This window comes from Aethalodelphis obliquidens, unplaced genomic scaffold (assembly GCF_003676395.1).
Source record: "Aethalodelphis obliquidens isolate GAN/ISIS:26980383/991018 unplaced genomic scaffold, ASM367639v1 scaffold28, whole genome shotgun sequence".
In the NCBI taxonomy this organism is placed as follows: domain Eukaryota; kingdom Metazoa; phylum Chordata; class Mammalia; order Artiodactyla; family Delphinidae; genus Aethalodelphis; species Aethalodelphis obliquidens.
This window is the reverse complement of record NW_020837972.1, coordinates 17,255,056-17,271,738: the sequence shown is the minus strand read 5'-3', so window position 1 is coordinate 17,271,738 and position 16,683 is coordinate 17,255,056. Positions and strand designations below refer to the sequence as shown.

Here is a 16,683-nt window from a genome sequence, read left to right as displayed (position 1 = left end):
TATAATTTGGGCCACAGTAAAACAAATAGCAGATCGATAGCAGATTGAACCAATGTGGTCACTGGGCTTGGAGTAAGAGGACTTAACACTGCAACCAAAAGCCTCAGATTATTTACTTTACCTCCCTGAATCTGAGTTTCTTCGTTTGCAAAGTGGAGTCTCTCAGGTTTGTCGTAAAGATTAGGTATGAAAATGTGTGCAAGGGCTTCCCTGGTGGCGCAGTGGTTAAGAATCCGCCTGCCAATGCAGGGGACACGGGTTCGAGCCCTGGTCCGGAAAGATCCCACATGCCACGGAGCAACTAAGCCCGTGCGCCACAACTACTGAGCCTGCCCTCTAGAGCTCGCGTGCCACAACTACTGAGCCCGCGTGCCACAACTACTGAAGACCGCGCACCCAGAGCCTATGTTCCACAACAAGAGAAGCCACCACAATGAGAAGCCCACTCACCGCAACGAAGAGTAGCCCCCCCTCACCGCAACCAGAGAAAGCCCACACGCAGCAACGAAGACCCAACACAGCCAAAAATAAAGAAATACAATAAAATAAAATAAAATACTAATTTTTTTTAAAAAAGATAATGTGTGCAAGCACCTTCAACTATACCTGACTTTGTAGATGTTCAACAGACGTTTCCTAAATCTGACAAACTATCAATTTCCTTACAACAAAGCCAAATAGGAAAATGTGGGTTCCAAATTCCTTTGTTTGGCAGTGCTTTTTTTTTTTTTGCGGTTCGTGGGCCTCTCACTGTTGTGGCCTCTTCCGTTGCGGAGCACAGGCTCCGGATGCGCAGGCTCAGCGGCCATGGCTCACAGCCCCAGCCGCTCCGCGGCATGTGGGATCTTCCCAGACCGGGGCACGAACCCGTGTCCCCTGCATCGGCAGGCGGACTCTCAACCACTGCACCACCAGGGAAGCCCTGGCAGTGCTTTTGTATCTGTATTTGCGCAAAGTGAAAGTAGTTGTTCTCGAAACTGTACCTTGTCACTCAAACTGGCATTCATGAAGTTTGACACAGAGTGCTGAAGACAGGTACCAAATGAACCAACTACAAATTTTAGGGCCAGCTCCCATTGGCTAGATTCCTGAAGGTTCTGAAGCAAGGCAGAGATGGAATTGATAATAGGTAACATAAGGCCGTCTCCTGTGAAATGATAAAAGTATTTTACTCGAGTACAAGTATTTTAATATTTAGATTTTTTTTTAAACAAAGAAATACCATATTTGGAAATTGTTTTCCGGGACGGTCTACTTCTTCAATGCAGGTAATGGTCATAGAATTTATTCTCAAAGTTAGTAAATAAAAGAGTTAACATGAGGCTTGATCTAAACCAGAAAATAGCTAGGTACATGGATACTGAGGTACTTTGATTGTAACTTGCCTATTTTGAGATGCTTAAATCATTAGCTGAAGAAAACCATTTCTCTACTTGGAAGACCAAATTTATGAACAGATTCATAAAAGTTAACACTATAAGCCAAATGACCCATTTTCCTGACACTTTGGAAGAGTAACAATGTAACAGTAATAATTAAGAAACTATATTAAGGACATTACATCAGATTCATATTCAGGATTTCAAGAAATTTCTACGTTGGCCTATTTACAAAATTGTAATTCAATGATTATACGTTTCTGATGTCAAATACCTTCACTGATGGAGCAGTACGGTAAACTTGTAGAATCGAAGGGATATCTTTTGCTTTCTACAAAAGAGAATAAATTCAATAACAATAAGTAAAATAACTCTCTTTTAGGGCACATAGTCCCAGAGATACTTTAATATTGTGCTCGTATCAAATAATGTTCTAAAGCAACCTGTTACTTAAAAAAAAACAAAACCTTTACAGGTCTGGATGTATAGATAAGTGTACATCCAGACCAAGACGCAGAACACTACTAGCATCCAGAAACCGTCCCCTTGCCCACTTCCAGTCTACCCTCCAAGGGTAAACACTACCTTGACTTCCAATAGCATGGCCTCCTTATAGTCCGTCCTTGTACTTTACATAAATGAAATCATACAATACATATCCTTTTGTTCCTCACTTCATTTGTTCAGCATTATGCCTACAAGATTCATCCACGTTACTATGTGTAGTTTCAGTTCCAAACCTCTACCATTTAAACTTGCATGAAGCAGAAGTACACAGAAAAAAGATGACACAAATGAGATTTACCAGACAGAGGCACAAGTGATGAAATCAATTCATAGATGACAGGGAGCACCATCTGGGACTCGAGAACTATCCCATCTTCACTGAAGAAGTCACAGTAAGACCACTCCTCATATGGATCTTTATGAGTTCCAAAGGAAGTCTAAATATCAAGTCATACAGAAAAGACACAGATAAGGACACTCCAGGACACAGATTCCTTCTTCACCAAGCAGAATCCAGAATCAGATCTATCAGAGCCAAACACAATGTTGATGGTCAAATACAACCATGTAGTCTGTTTCTTCTGGTCTATGGCTTAAAATAATGCTGCTTTAAGTTAAATTGTTACTCAGGGAACTCCCCAGTGGTCCACTGGTTAGGATTTGGCACTTTCACTGCGGGGGCCAGGTTTGATCCCTGGCAGGGGAAGATCCTGCAAGCCACATGGCCAAAAAACAAAAAAAAAAACCAAACTGTTACTCTGGACAATGTCCAGAGATGCCTTGTTTGAGGCCCAATGTTTCAAAAGATAGTGCAAATTAAAGCCAATAAATATTACTAGAAAAGAGAAGTGGTCTCATGCCCTTAAGTAGTTCTCTGGTCTAGAGTAAGAAAATATGAGAGGTAGATTCAGTATTTTTATAAACTATGCAAGTGATTTAAAAGTGGTGTGTAATGGATTGGGTAGGGCTTTTGTTTAAGGAAAAGAAATTCAAAGCAATTTACTTTCATGAGAATTCCGCAGTCATCCATTTGGCACTGTCTGGAAAGCTCTACTGCCATTAAAGTATATTTACAGAGTTCTAAGGCATCTAGCAAAAAATCTGAAAGAAAATGGAGAAAAAAATCATTAAGCTAGTATTTCATGTGTTTAGAACAACATAAACAACCTTTAAATAATTACCATTCAAAATTCTAAGGTAGGCCACAAAGCAGAGAGAAAGGTTTCCACATAGCTTTGACTACCCTAAATAATACAGGTCAACATTCTTTTTAAGCTTGACTTGAAAGTAAGATCAGATATGGGGAGGCAAGGAATTTCACAATCTTCTGAAGCGAATATTGTCAATAGTCAGAAATGACATTGTTAATTTTGGAAATACTTTAAAATAGTAATCCCCATAGAGATTCAATTATAAGTGTCCCCTTTGTGAAAGAGGGATAATGATCGCTTCTCTACCTCAGTGTCCAACTGTAATGAGACAGCATTAGACAAGTACGAAATGAAGCAGAGAATATAAAACCACGTAGATTATAAATCTTGTCACCTGGACTGCAGATGGTGGCAGCCTGGCATGCTAGATCATGTATCTCAGAAGGAAGATTTAGTCCCTCAGGGATTGCCATTGGAAAGCCATTAGCCAACATCTGACAAAGCTTCTGACACGTCAGGAACAGCAATTTTCCAGTGTTGGTGTTGCAGTGATACTTAAACAAGTCTCTTTGGAAGAAAGGAAGTGTCGGAAGTTAGAGCACTCATATGGAAAGCAGATGGATTTGCCTTTCTTGGATTAATATATAACCACTGGGGCTTCCCTGGTGGCGCAGTAGTTGAGAGTCCACCTGTCGATGCGGGGGACACGGGTTCGTACCCCGGTTCGGGAAGATCCCACACGCCACGGAGTGGCTGGGCCGGTGAGCCATGACCGCTGAGCCTGCGCGTCCGGAGCCTGTGCTCCGCAACAGGAGAGGCCACAATCGTGAGAGGCCCGTGTACCGCAAAAAAAAAAGAAAAAAAAAAAAGTATATATATATAACCACTAACAACATTTACAATGCCTTTAAATGTTTTCAGTGTGCTTCGTTTTTCAACTTGCTTGGGATACCACTAACTATTGCACTGCAAGGTGACCTAAACTCAATGGTTTGGTTACCTAACTACACACGGTTAGTCACACCTCTTGTATGCCATCACTTTCTTTCTTTAAATAAATTTATTTATTTATTTTTGGCTGTGTTGGGTCTTCGTTGCTGCGTGCGGGCTTTCTCTAGTTGCAGCGTGTGGGGGCTCCTCTTTGTTGCGGTGCACGAGGTTCTCATCACGGTGGCTTCTCTTGTTGTCAAGCACGGGCTCTAGGTGCGCAGGCTTCAGTAGTTGTGGCACGTGGGCTCTAGAGCACAGGCTCAGTAGTCGTGGCGCACGGGCTTAGTCACTCCATGGCATGTGGGATCCTCCCGGACCAGGGCTTGAACCTGTGTCCCCTACGTTGGCAGGCAGATTCTTAACCACAAGTCCCTACGCCACCACTTTCTGACCCAGGCATCCAAAACTGGCTTTCAGGGCGAGAAACCAAGAATCACGTCTGTGGAAGTGAAAGGGTCACCATCCCTATCCTCGTCACCGAAGAAGTAAATAAAGGGCTTCCCTGGTGGCACAGTGGTTGAGAGTCTGCTTGCCAATGCAGGGGACACGGGTTCGTGTCCCGGTCCGGGAAGATCCCACATGCCGCGGAGCGGCTGGGCCTGTGAGCCATGGCTGCTGAGCCTGCATGTCCGGAGCCTGTGCTCCGCAACAGGAGAGGCCACAGCAGTGAGAGGCCCACGTACAGCAAAAAAAAAAAGAAGTAAATGAAACCAGGGTTCCTTTCTGATGAGCTGCGTGATTTGGGGACCCAGAACTCACCTGCATTTTCTCAGTGCCCCTTCCACGTTCCAGTCGTTCAAGGCCCTCAAAATCATCTTGGCCTCCAGCTCTTGCCGGGACACCTGCAGGGCCAGCACCTGTCGGTGCAGCTTGGACTCGGCGCTCAGCCTGTCCTCCTCGGCAGCCGCAGGCTCTGCTGGCCTCCAGGGTTTGTGTTTAGCCTGTGCGACTTGCTGAGCTTTAATGTGCTGTTCTCGGAGCTCTACCAGGGAACTACTGCTGTAATCTTCAAATGAAAGAAAGACCTCAAAGTTCTCCTGTAGCAAGGCAAGCAAGACAAAGCTCCACGTCTGTCCAGTTCATCTGCGGTTGAAAACCATTGGAGTGTCTCGAAACTCTATTTTACCTCTCTCTCTCTCCCTTGTAAATCAAGAATTTAAGACTCTATATTTCAAAAGTAACTTATTATATAAAGGTTGGAAAAGGGGAAAATATCACTTAACCCAGGGCTTTCTCAACTTTGGCACTGCTGACGTCTTTGGGTCTGGTAATTCTGTTGTGGTAATTCTGCCCTAATCCTAACCCTAACCCTAACCCTAACCCTAACCCTGAACAGAAGGAGGGAGGGATTAAGTATTAGGTTTGTGCGATTCTACCCCGGTGGCTTGAAGAAGCTAGTTTTGCTCTTTTCTGTAATAACTTCTGGTTAGCTGCTAACACCAGACCTAGAATTAATTTTTCCAACCCAATAAAAGGATCCTGCTGAAGCCCAGGGAAGGACACCAAGAGGTAGTGGGAGTGAATGAGACCTCCTTCTTTGACGCCACACTTCAGAACAGGGTTTCTCAATCTGCCAGATGATTCTGTGCCGCAGGGGCTGCCTTTGCACAGGAGGATGTTTAGCAGCATCCCTGGCCTCTCCCACTAGACCCGGCACAAGGATTGTTCCATAAATGGTAGCACCATAACTAAACATGACTTTGCTTAGATCTAAACCATTGCTTTAAAGTACCTGTAATTTTCAAATTTAAGAAGACCGCGGAGAAGTTAACTTATGCTGACTCCTGGGTGCTTCACACGAAGACATCTATTGTTTAACACAGAAGATCGCAAACTTTTGTGTTGTAGCACCTCTTTACACTCTTAAAAATTATAGAGGACACCAAAAAACTTTTTAAGGAGATATCTATCAATATTTACCATATCAGAAATTAAACAGAAAAGTTTAAAATACAAGAGCATATAAAAGTGCACATACCATCAGCCTTTAGAGCGATGATGTTACCACATCATGAAGCCTCTGAAAACCCAGTATACTCTCATGCGAGAATATGGATGGAAAGAACAATCTCTTATTTTTGCTATAAATAGAGTTTTAATCTCATGGACTCCCTGATAGGGTCTCAAGAGACCCTTGGGAGTCCATGGGCCATACTTTGAGAAACAGCAGTACAATAAACTGTGATAAATTATTTCTTCTTTACACACTTTGAGATAATACAGTTGCGAGTTAAATCTGCCGGTGTGTTAATTTCAAGTTTTCACAAAGAGATCCTCACATCTACCCAATATCCTATTTGATGAAACTTATCAGTTAGCCCTGACAGCCCTTCTATTTATAAAATCTTTTCACGTTAGGAAGGCCCTAGAGCCAAAATAAAATAATTTCAAATTTCAAATCTGAAGACAATGAGTTCAAAGTTAACAGAAATTAATTTTCAAGAAAAAGTGAACGGCCTAGAATGAAACTATATAGAAAAAAAAAATTAAGACATGATGAAGTAGACAGTAATCTTCTGGGCCAGTTTCTATAGACAATTTGCTGTCTATTGCAATATTTTGAGACACTGTGGTGCCTCAGTTTCCTCATCTGTAAAGGAGAATTATAACAGTACCCTCCCTGGGGATCTACTGTGACAAATAACATATGCAAAGCCCCATGTCTAGTACATAGTAAGTACTGAGTAAATGACAGCTACTGTTAGCCATCATTCCGGGCCACTAGAGTTAAATAAATAATCTATAAAGATACCGTAAACCAAAATGGTTTTTTAAAAAGGCATAAACTAGAATACAATTAAAAAACAGAGAACAGTTCCTTAAAAAGTTAAACACAGAATTACCATATAACTCAGCAATTCCTCTCCTGGGTATATACCCAAAGGAATTGAAAGCAGGAAGTTAACAGATATTTGTACATCCATGTTCAATGTAGCATTATTCACAGTAGCCCCAAAGTGGAAACAACCCAAGTGTCCATCAAGAGATAAATAAACAAAAATGTGGTAGAGCCATACAGTGGAATATTATTCAGCCAGAGACAGGAAGGAAGTTCTATACATCCTACAACATGGATGAACATCATACTAAGTAAAAAAAGCTAGACACAAAAGGACAAATGTTTTTATGATTCCACTTTATATGAAATTTATGAAATAGGAAAATTCATAGAGATAAAAAGTAGATTAGAGGTTACGAGTGGCTGCGGGGAGAGAGGAATGGGGAGTTATTGCTTAACAGGTGCCAAGTTTCTGCCTGAAGGGATGAAAAGTAGATACTGGTGATGGTGATGGTTGTACTGCACTGTGAATGGAGTCAATACCACTGAATTGTAAATAGAAAAATGGTTAAAATGGCAAATTTTACATTGTATGTACTTTACCACGATTTAAACAATCAATAATGCAATACACCCAAAACCATTGAATTATACACTTCAAATAGATGAAATGTATGATATGTGAATTATATTACATTAAAGCTGCTTTTAAAAAGAGAGACAGAAAGAGGAAAAAACAGTATATCTGAAGTCTCTGAAGACTAGTGCAGAAGGTTTTAAGGAGGAACTGATCTATGTCAAATGCACTGATGAGTCAAGTAATAATGTTCAACATGGCTTAACATCTTTACCTGTAAGCTAGCAACAGTTTTAAATTGTTTCAAGGTTTCTTCCCATTCATCCTTCTTCTGCAGATTGTCTGTAATTAAATTTTTAAAAGTTATAGCATACATCCAAATTCTGATATTATCAGAATTTTTAAAAGCTAAAATTTTAATTCGCTTTGTTTTTCCCAAGTCTTCAGTAGTTCTTTTCAGATTCTGATAGAAGACAATTTAAGTACAAAAAGAAATCTAATTATTCTTTCTGAAGGTAGAAAAGAGAAGTTTGTTGGTTACAAAACAAATGGCAATTTTTTTGAAATAAATTCCAGATTTTTTTTCCCCCAAGAGAATTACTTTGTTAATTGTTTTAAATTCAAGGTTAAATGGGTTTTTTCCCAATCATAACCAAGTGATAAGTGAGCAATGTGAGTAAAAAGTGCAAGGCACCAAAGAAATCTAGTCCAGCATTAAACAGTCACTGAAGCATATGCACAAATGATGAGTTGATCTTACATGCTTCTGCTCTTACACTACTAATCAAAAGAATAAGGCAAGAAAGCCTTTTCATGAAGTAAAGTGTGTGAGATCAAAAAAGACAATCAGAGGCAGGAAAACTGTGGGTCAGGATGGGAGGTGTCACTGATGCCCTCTTCTGAAAAGGATCAGCTTTAGAACTAAACCAAGAGGAGCGAACAGAGATGGAAACTACCTTTCTGAATGTCACACAGTAATTTAAGAATGTCTACTGATGTCTTCGCTACAGACAGTCTCCAGGCCTTGTCCTAAAAAGAAAAATGCAAAATGAAGTCCCTTTCTTGTATTTGCCATTGTATATGTAGTGCATATATAGACAAATAAATAAAAAGCACAGAATCAGAATAAACAATAGATATGGCTTAAGAGTTGAGAGGTCTGTGTTACAGGGAGTTGGGCAGCCAAAGAATGGATCATAATTGAATAATATATAAGCTAAACATGAAAAATACCCATATGGACTCTTGGATATATGATTTAGAAATACTATAGAATATGCAAATCTCCCAAATCACCTTTCAGATACACTATAATTATCTTTTTTTTTTTTTGCGGTACGCGGGCCTCTCACTGTTGTGGCCTCTCCCGTCATGGAGCACAGGCTCCGGACACGCAGGCTCAGCGGCCATGGCTCACGGGCCCAGCCGCTCCGTGGCATGTGGGATCTTCCCGGACCGGGGCACGAACCCGTGTCCCCTGCATCGGCAGGCGGACTCCCAACCACTGCGCCACCAGGGAAGCCCCAGATACACTATAATTAACAGGCATTTGGGTTTTGTTTTTTTTTTTAAACAGCTTTTACTTATTATTTGAGAAAAAATCTGGAAAGGATCTCTGGAAAAGTTAAAGAGAACTGAACTCGTTTAGTATAGAAATCAGAAGTCTAAGAAAGAATCATCCTTAAGACTAAAAAAAAAAAAAAAAAAATTTTTTTTTTTTTTTAAAGATAAGAAAAAACAAAGAGGGAAAAGCTTTAATTGAAAGACATGGTATGTGTAAAATGCTTAGCAAGGGCCGAGTCCGTACAAAGTACTCAAACATTTTGACTACGGGCTGCAGTTGAAGCTGGTGGTTGAGAACACAGACAGTTTGAAATGAGACACTGCCACTTTCCAAATACCCTTTGGAAAGCCACTAATTTTAAAATTTTAGTTTCTAAACGCAATCAAAAGGAGCTAACAATAGGGTCTCCTTCACAATTTTGTTCACAGTTTTATTGTGAGGAAGAAATGGACAATCTATGTGAAGTATTTAACCTAATGCCTAGTGGACAATAAGAGGATAATAAATTTTAGGTGTTAAAAAAAAAAATCATTTCCCTAAAGGTAAAAAATGATTGAAGTGCACCACTGAGAGAGGCTGGGAGGTAAGTATCTTCAAAGGTTTAAAAAACTCAACTACCCTGGATAAACTAGGTTTTCGGTCCCTTATCTCTCTACCGTGAATTGGCTCTCTGGAAACCGTTTCTAAGTTTCAACGTTCTGTTCTCAGATTAGATTTACTTTGGTTCTGTGGCTGACATTACTCGAGAGTAATGACTATGTCCCATATAATGCAAAACACTGTTTATACTTCAAGGCATTACGGAAAATTCTTTATGTATAACAGATACTTCAGTTAATCCTTTTGATCTGCAGATCCTAGATTATTCAGTGTGGGCTCAAAGCCACTGCTCCAAAGCAGCTGTATTTGTTTGTTTTTCTATATGGTAAATTTTCTATATAGTAAATGGGAATTTTAATGTTAGGCCATTCTATGGGCTTCCCTGGTGGCGCAGTGGTTGAGAGTCCGCCTGCAGATGCAGGGGACACGGGTTCGTGCCCCAGTTTGGGAAGATCCCACATGCCGCGGAGCGGCTGGGCCGGTGAGCCATGGCCGCTGAGCCTGCGCGTCCGGAGCCTGTGCTCCGCAACGGGAGAGGCCACAACAGTGAGAGGCCCATGTACTGAAAAATAAAAAAAATAAAAAAAAATTAGGCCATTCTAGCAGTGAGAAGAGCAAATCCTCATATTTGTAAGTCTGTCTTTTCTATCCTGTTGATAAATATCCATAAAAATTGGATTTATCTGCATTTTATTTAGTGAAAATCTCACCTCATTAGAATTATCTGGTTCTTCCTGTAATGCCAGCCGTGCCCATATGATTACTCTTCCTGCAGTTTTCTGAGCTTCAGCAGGAGGCAAAGACCTCAACAGAAGGATACAGTCTTCACCCTGTAAACAGAGTTTGAAAGGAAGAAAAAACAGCTGCTACCTGCAAAGGATGATTTGGCTTTCCCTTTTACTTTTCTATTTAAAGATGAAAAGACATCATTTTGAAAAAGACATTATGGTTCCATGGTTTAAAAATCTGAAAATTCTGTTTTGGATGACAGCAAACAGAAAAAGTAAATTAAAATACTACCCTTTGTATTTTGTAATTCTTAGGTATGCCTGTAGTTTTGGAATTATATAAAAATAAAGACACTTAAAAACACAAAAAGAAAACCCACCTCCTATTCTGGAAACAAAGGGTCCTACACATATGTAAAACATGAGTCTGAGTTTTGTCAACTACCAAAGACTATGAAAGCTCATTAGGTATTCACAAAATACTTAAAACAAAACTATACATATAGGCCAATCTAACGTCTAATGTTGGTATAACTTTATTTTGTGCTTGTTTGTTTGGATAATTTGATAGTTAAATCTTTAAAAACTCAAAACAAACCAACCATATAAAAGTATGATGTAAAACTTTCACACCTTTTCTCTATCAATCAGGTCAATAATCCTTAGACTGTAGATTTCGTCTTTAGGCAACATATATGCTTCGGCCACCTTTAAAGCATCTTCTAAAGAAGATGGGACATCTTGTTTGAGAATGTATCTTACCACCCTCTGAAATAGAGACAATACACATTTCTTTGTTATGAAATCTCACAGAGAGCCCAGAAATCACTTGTTCATATAATTAAAACAATGCAGCAAACTCTAAACTGTATGAAAAATTAAAACATGATTTGCATTCTGAATTTAATGACAGTCCTTTCACCCTTCTTTTTTTCCCCTTAGCTTTACTGAGGTTTAATTGACAAATAAAAATTACATATATTTAAGGCGTACAACATGATGGTATAATATATTCCTTCAGCTTCTTAATTTACTGTCTGTTGTCTTTACTACTCTAACAACCAATCAAACACTCTCTTAACATTCTATCTAACAAAAGGGAAGCGGTGAAGAATCTAGCTCTATTAATCTTAAAGAATATAAAATCTGGTTAAATTTCTCATGTTGCTCTGGAAGTGGAGCAAAGGCGTTAAAAGATTCAATTATTGTACTTACCATTATTTCCTTGCTTAAGAGATTCACCTCCCTTATTCCATAGCCTCGTAAAAGTTTCTTCATCTCCATTAGTTTGTAACTTTCCTGTAATAACTTGACTCTAAAAGTAAATTTATTGATATTAACATAGACTGTCTTTTTTTTATGAAATACTAAGGGACACAGTAAAGGATAGAAAAACATATATGAATTTCAACTCAAAACATGAAGTCTATCCAACAGCAAAAAAGCTGTTTGGGACACTGTAATCTTACTTGGGATGGTCCATCTCCAAGTGCTGTTTCACCAGCTGCTCCACAGCTGCACTCCAGGGGACCACTGCTGCATACATTATCTTGAGCACAGCATCAAATATGAGCTATAAAGACACACACACTGACAGTGAAGAGCCCTCGGATTTACTTTTCATGCAAATTAATGACACAGCCTGATCTACAGCAGGGATCTTGCATCTATTGGATAGAAGCTTGAGAATATTTCATCTTCTGACTGCAAAAGCATATGTCTTCCAATATTCACACATAAAGGGCAATTTTATTATTTAGAAAAATTCAGAAGAGTATTTTCTCTGCTGAAAGTTAAATCATATAGCTCTATTAGCTTTCTATAGACTCTGTGTTTAAAAATATTCTCCATGGTTTTATTCACATTTTACAATGGTGACTAATAACAGTGTGAAGTCAAAATAAAGGCATATGATAAACATATTTTAAAATGTCTCTATGTTTGTAAGACCATAGAAATGCCTGAAAATATATGCATCCAACTGTCCATGTGGGTTTTTCTGGGGGTGGGAATGAGAAGACTTTTTATTTTCATAAGAAAAAAGGATTGAGTGGTTTTTATTTTCTTTTTATTCTTTTTCCTATTACACAAATTCTCCCTAACAAATATATATTGCTTTTGTGACCAGACGAAAAGTTTTAAGAAAGGATGCACTGCTCAAAAGGAAAATCTATATGATCACTATTGACTTACATCGGTGTCAGATAAACACCCTATTACCGCCATAGCTTTCGCTTCCCATGCTGTATCGAAGAGTGAGGTGAACTTTGAGCTACATCTCTTCAATAAATCCTAAAATGGGATAAACATTTTTTTAAGTTTAAAACTCTCACTAAAACATCCCCACACACATATATAAACATAGATAAATAGCTTTTATGGATGCGTAAAAAACCAAAAACTTCTACTTAGCCATGAATGCTGAACAATGGTCAACAAGTGCAAAATTGCCAAAACCTTGGCCTTCAGTTTTATTTACATGGTACAGAAAACTTTGTTCACGCTCCTATTATTTCACAACAACCATTTGGAGAAAGTCCTAACATTATCTCACTGTGCTCAAGGCGACCAGTCAGTTAGTAGCAGAGTTAACCCACATTCTTAACCAATACAATATGCTGCGTCAATCCTGATGGTAAAGCATGACATTCCGTAAAGAGTTAAACATTTAATACAATGATGCACTGCACAGATCCAGAAAAAAAGACTAGAGCTAAAGAAGAAGTTACCTCTATGTACAGAAGGAGAAGTTCCTCCTCCTGTAAGTCATGTTCCCTCACATAAACTCTTATAAACTTCTCGAAGACGGAAGGGATAAGCTCGGGGGCCAGTACTTTATCAAACATTCGGAATACAATGGTGGTTGTATCCTCCTGGATGTTGAAATAAAGATGGCATAAATGCAAACTCTAGCTGTGCTGGCTATGATAAAATAGTAACAATTCTGATAAATCTAGACTTCTACCTTCTCAAAATCAGAGAGGGCCAATTTGCAGTTGTATTTCCTATGCAGTGTGATTAACTCTCGTAGGTTATTTACCAAAGTCCTTAACTGACAAACTTCCTCCGTGTTTTGATGATCCTTATAAAACAAAAGTGTTGAAGTTGTTAAGGATATGAAATAAAAGTGTGAGAGGGAAATACAAACAAGAGGAAACTGCAACTTATGCCTTTAAGTTTTGTAGACGTTTAAGCAAAATTAACTAGTACAAATTAACAGATCAGAATCCAATAGAAATCTAAAAGAAATTTTCTTTCTTAAAAAAATAGAAAAAACTATTAATATTAGTGTAATATTTTTTCAGAACCCCAATATACTTAGGTACACAAACATCATTTAGATAATCCTCAGTGTTCCATCCATATAGATCATGACCAGATACAAAGTGATGACATTTCCTAAAGTTATATACAAGGAACAGAATTTTCAATTGATAAAAGGCAATTAGGGAAAAGACGAAGTGGTGTTTTATAGCAAGAGGAAAAGCTCTTCTGTGGAAAAACATATAAAATGATCAATATACATTGTACATTATAACATGTATTGATTATATAACATCAATATACTGCTTGAAACTTACAGAAAAAATTCCCATCTTATTCTTAACAGCACATAATCAGTAAGTATAATTAATAACAAGAATCTGCTATATCAGAAAGTAGGAGGAAATTTATTATTTATTTTTGGGCTCCAGAAACTTAAGGAATAAATGTAATTTCATAATGTATGTATGATGTTACAAAAGGTCATACCTTCCAGTCCTTAAGTACTTTAAACTTCAGAGTTGAGGTTATACTGAGATGTCTCAACATGTTAGTTTATAAACTAAATTATGGTACCCCAACAAACTTTTTCAAAATATAAGAATGCATTTTTTTCCAATATAATGAATGCTTTCTGGTTTTAGAAATATGAAGGGAAAAATAAATGAACTTAAGAAATTTAGAAGCCAAATAATAAATTCAGTTCATTAACCTCAAATTAACGTCATATGTAACATCAATATTCCTGATCTTAGTTCTCTTTCTAGCATTGCTATTTTATTCAGTCAGTCAGAAAGTCCCAGATTTTTTTCAATTTGATCTTTTAAAAAATTCTTTGGTACTTAAGCCATTATGACTATTGGAATGCCAGAGAAATGCAATCAAAACTAGAAGTAGTTTACTACTTTAAATAAAAGAAGTAAACCTGATTGATACAGCCTTTGAAAACTAATCTTAATATGTTATTAAGTTTTGCCCTTTTAAAGGACTGTGAAATGTTACTAATGCATAAAATCCCAATTAGACTACTTAGGAGTATGTTTATATATTGTTTCCCTTTTGGTTGGCTCAATAGAGAAAAACAGTGCATTAAGACAGGTTCAAGTTGTAACAGAAACGTAAGGAAGAAAAAAACCTAATTTTCCTTTTTGTGGATTTTAAAAGTACACAACAGAAGAACATACAAAAAGAATATTTAAGAAGTGAATATGTGTCTAAATACACATAGACAAACCCTTCAATATAAATTAAATGTTTTATTACTAAAAATTTGTTTTTCATATCATACCAAGGAACTCCAATGCCAAGAGGACGCCAATCCTAACTCATCTGGTTTTTCTGCTGTAAAAAATACCTCTGCCAGTTGAAGCCCATTTTCTGGCCAGTTTGCCTTTAAAAAAATATTAGAGACCATTAAAAATAATGTTTTATGCCACGGGGAGTACTGGAAATGCCTTTTCAGTGCTAATTATACTGGTATTACCTTATCAGTTAGTTCAAGGTTCCTGGCTGCTTGTTCCAACCATTTTGCAAGAACTTTCTGAAATAGATATATCATAAAATGTATTGATATGAATAAATAATCACTGAAATAATTTAAAACCTCCATCGTAGTCTTTCAAGAGACACTAAAGTGAACTAACTGGTGTTAGCACGACTTAATCTTCAACGATATAATGTAAAAAATAGAATCATCAAGAGTGAAAACACTGAAGGCAACTTACCTGTCCTTCAGGTACAGTCCTTCTCACAAATGGGATCACATCATTTTTAAGCCATGGACAAAGCTTTTGCAAAGAGACTGGTGTAGAAACTGAGTTGAGCAAGTTCTCAAGCATTTTCACATCAAATCTGCTTTCAAAGTTTGCCTAAATCGTACAGAGTGAGAAACTAAGATTTATCTAACAAATTTAAACCGATAGCCTCCCAAGAGGTAAAGACCTATTAGAAAGTCATTTCAAGAAATATTTTACTGTGTTTCCCTGGTGGTGCAGTGGTTAAGAATCCGCCTGCCAATGCAGGAGACAGGGGTTCGAGCCCTGGTCCGGGAAGATCCCACGTGCCTTGGAGCAACTAAGCCCGTGTGCCACAACTACTGAGCCTGCACTCTAGAGCCCACGAACCACAACTACTGAGCCTACGCACCACATCTACTGAAGCCCGTGCGCTCCAGAGCCCGTGCTCTGCAACAAGAGAAGCCCGTGCACCGCGACGAAGAGTAGCCCCGGCTCGCTGCAACTAGAGAAAGCCTGTGTGCAGTGACGAAGACCCAACATAGCCAAAAATAATAAATAAATAAAAATAAAATAAATTTATTAAAAAAAAATTTTACTGATGTAACGACCCTTAAAGGTGATTTACTCTGTGCAAATGATTCAAGTTGGTAGCCACAAATTCCGTGAAACCTCATGGCAGTGAGTACTAGCTAATAAATTAGAGGCAGAGGAACAGGCAGAGATGGCATTCTAAGGAAAACTTAACTGGAGGTGATAGTACAAACCCTAACAAGCATGTGTCTTTAATAGCATCACACCCAGATACTGAGCTTTGGACCTAATGTTCTATATCAACATTAAGGAGATCCGGAGCAGCAATTATAATGGCAATCCTTTTCCACAATCTGAGCTGCAACAGGACTACCCTCTCCACCATTCCTACCTAAGAAAGCCCATCAATAAACCACTTAATAAAATGTTACCTCTTGACCTAAGTTTAGGAGCTAACTAGACTCTGAATGATGAGATAACATAAGTTTATATTTTATGTATAATATTTCCTCTAAGTTAACATCATCAGAGGATAGTTTTCTCTGGGACAGGTCATATTTTATCAAACTGTCTGAAAACACACCATTGCCCAGTCACTCCTGCCACCCTATTAGTTTCCAACACTGATTCAATCACCTCTCACAGGAGCTATAAAGCCATTAAGAAAAAAATGCAAAACAAATTACCCGATGTCTCAGCCAAAGGTACTGTGCACAAACGAGGTTTCCTTCTCTTAGCTGTAAAAAAATATCCTTAAGGTCATCTTCATTATTCAGAAATTCAATCCAAGAACTACCCCTGCAAAGTCAAAGAGAGGAAATAAGTTAGTAGTCAAAAATATATATTAAAGTTATATGTTACAAGTAGATATCATTAT

General features: G+C 38.3%; 1 protein-coding gene across 5 annotated transcripts in view; it reads right to left on the bottom strand.

Annotated features, from left to right (window-relative positions):
* The window catches only part of KNTC1 (kinetochore associated 1), a 69,016-nt gene that overhangs the window by 26,658 nt on the left and 25,675 nt on the right, over nucleotides 1–16,683 (bottom strand). For 2 of the 5 annotated variants that reach the window (XM_027124932.1, XM_027124931.1), the window contains exons 21-39: nucleotides 16,493–16,604; nucleotides 15,264–15,407; nucleotides 15,023–15,079; nucleotides 14,828–14,929; nucleotides 13,241–13,357; nucleotides 13,005–13,148; nucleotides 12,469–12,567; nucleotides 11,745–11,848; nucleotides 11,491–11,590; nucleotides 10,909–11,043; nucleotides 10,258–10,377; nucleotides 8,340–8,412; nucleotides 7,658–7,725; nucleotides 4,787–5,064; nucleotides 3,432–3,604; nucleotides 2,890–2,987; nucleotides 2,185–2,323; nucleotides 1,654–1,710; nucleotides 984–1,147 (exon numbers count right to left, since the gene is read on the bottom strand). In XM_027124932.1, coding sequence (XP_026980733.1) covers nucleotides 984–1,147; nucleotides 1,654–1,710; nucleotides 2,185–2,323; nucleotides 2,890–2,987; nucleotides 3,432–3,604; nucleotides 4,787–5,064; nucleotides 7,658–7,725; nucleotides 8,340–8,412; nucleotides 10,258–10,377; nucleotides 10,909–11,043; nucleotides 11,491–11,590; nucleotides 11,745–11,848; nucleotides 12,469–12,567; nucleotides 13,005–13,148; nucleotides 13,241–13,357; nucleotides 14,828–14,929; nucleotides 15,023–15,079; nucleotides 15,264–15,407; nucleotides 16,493–16,604 — 2,284 coding nt within the window. The remainder of the gene's footprint in view (nucleotides 1–983; nucleotides 1,148–1,653; nucleotides 1,711–2,184; nucleotides 2,324–2,889; nucleotides 2,988–3,431; nucleotides 3,605–4,786; nucleotides 5,065–7,657; nucleotides 7,726–8,339; nucleotides 8,413–10,257; nucleotides 10,378–10,908; nucleotides 11,044–11,490; nucleotides 11,591–11,744; nucleotides 11,849–12,468; nucleotides 12,568–13,004; nucleotides 13,149–13,240; nucleotides 13,358–14,827; nucleotides 14,930–15,022; nucleotides 15,080–15,263; nucleotides 15,408–16,492; nucleotides 16,605–16,683) is intronic. The other 3 variants (XM_027124933.1, XM_027124934.1, XM_027124935.1) reach the window with 3 other exon arrangements.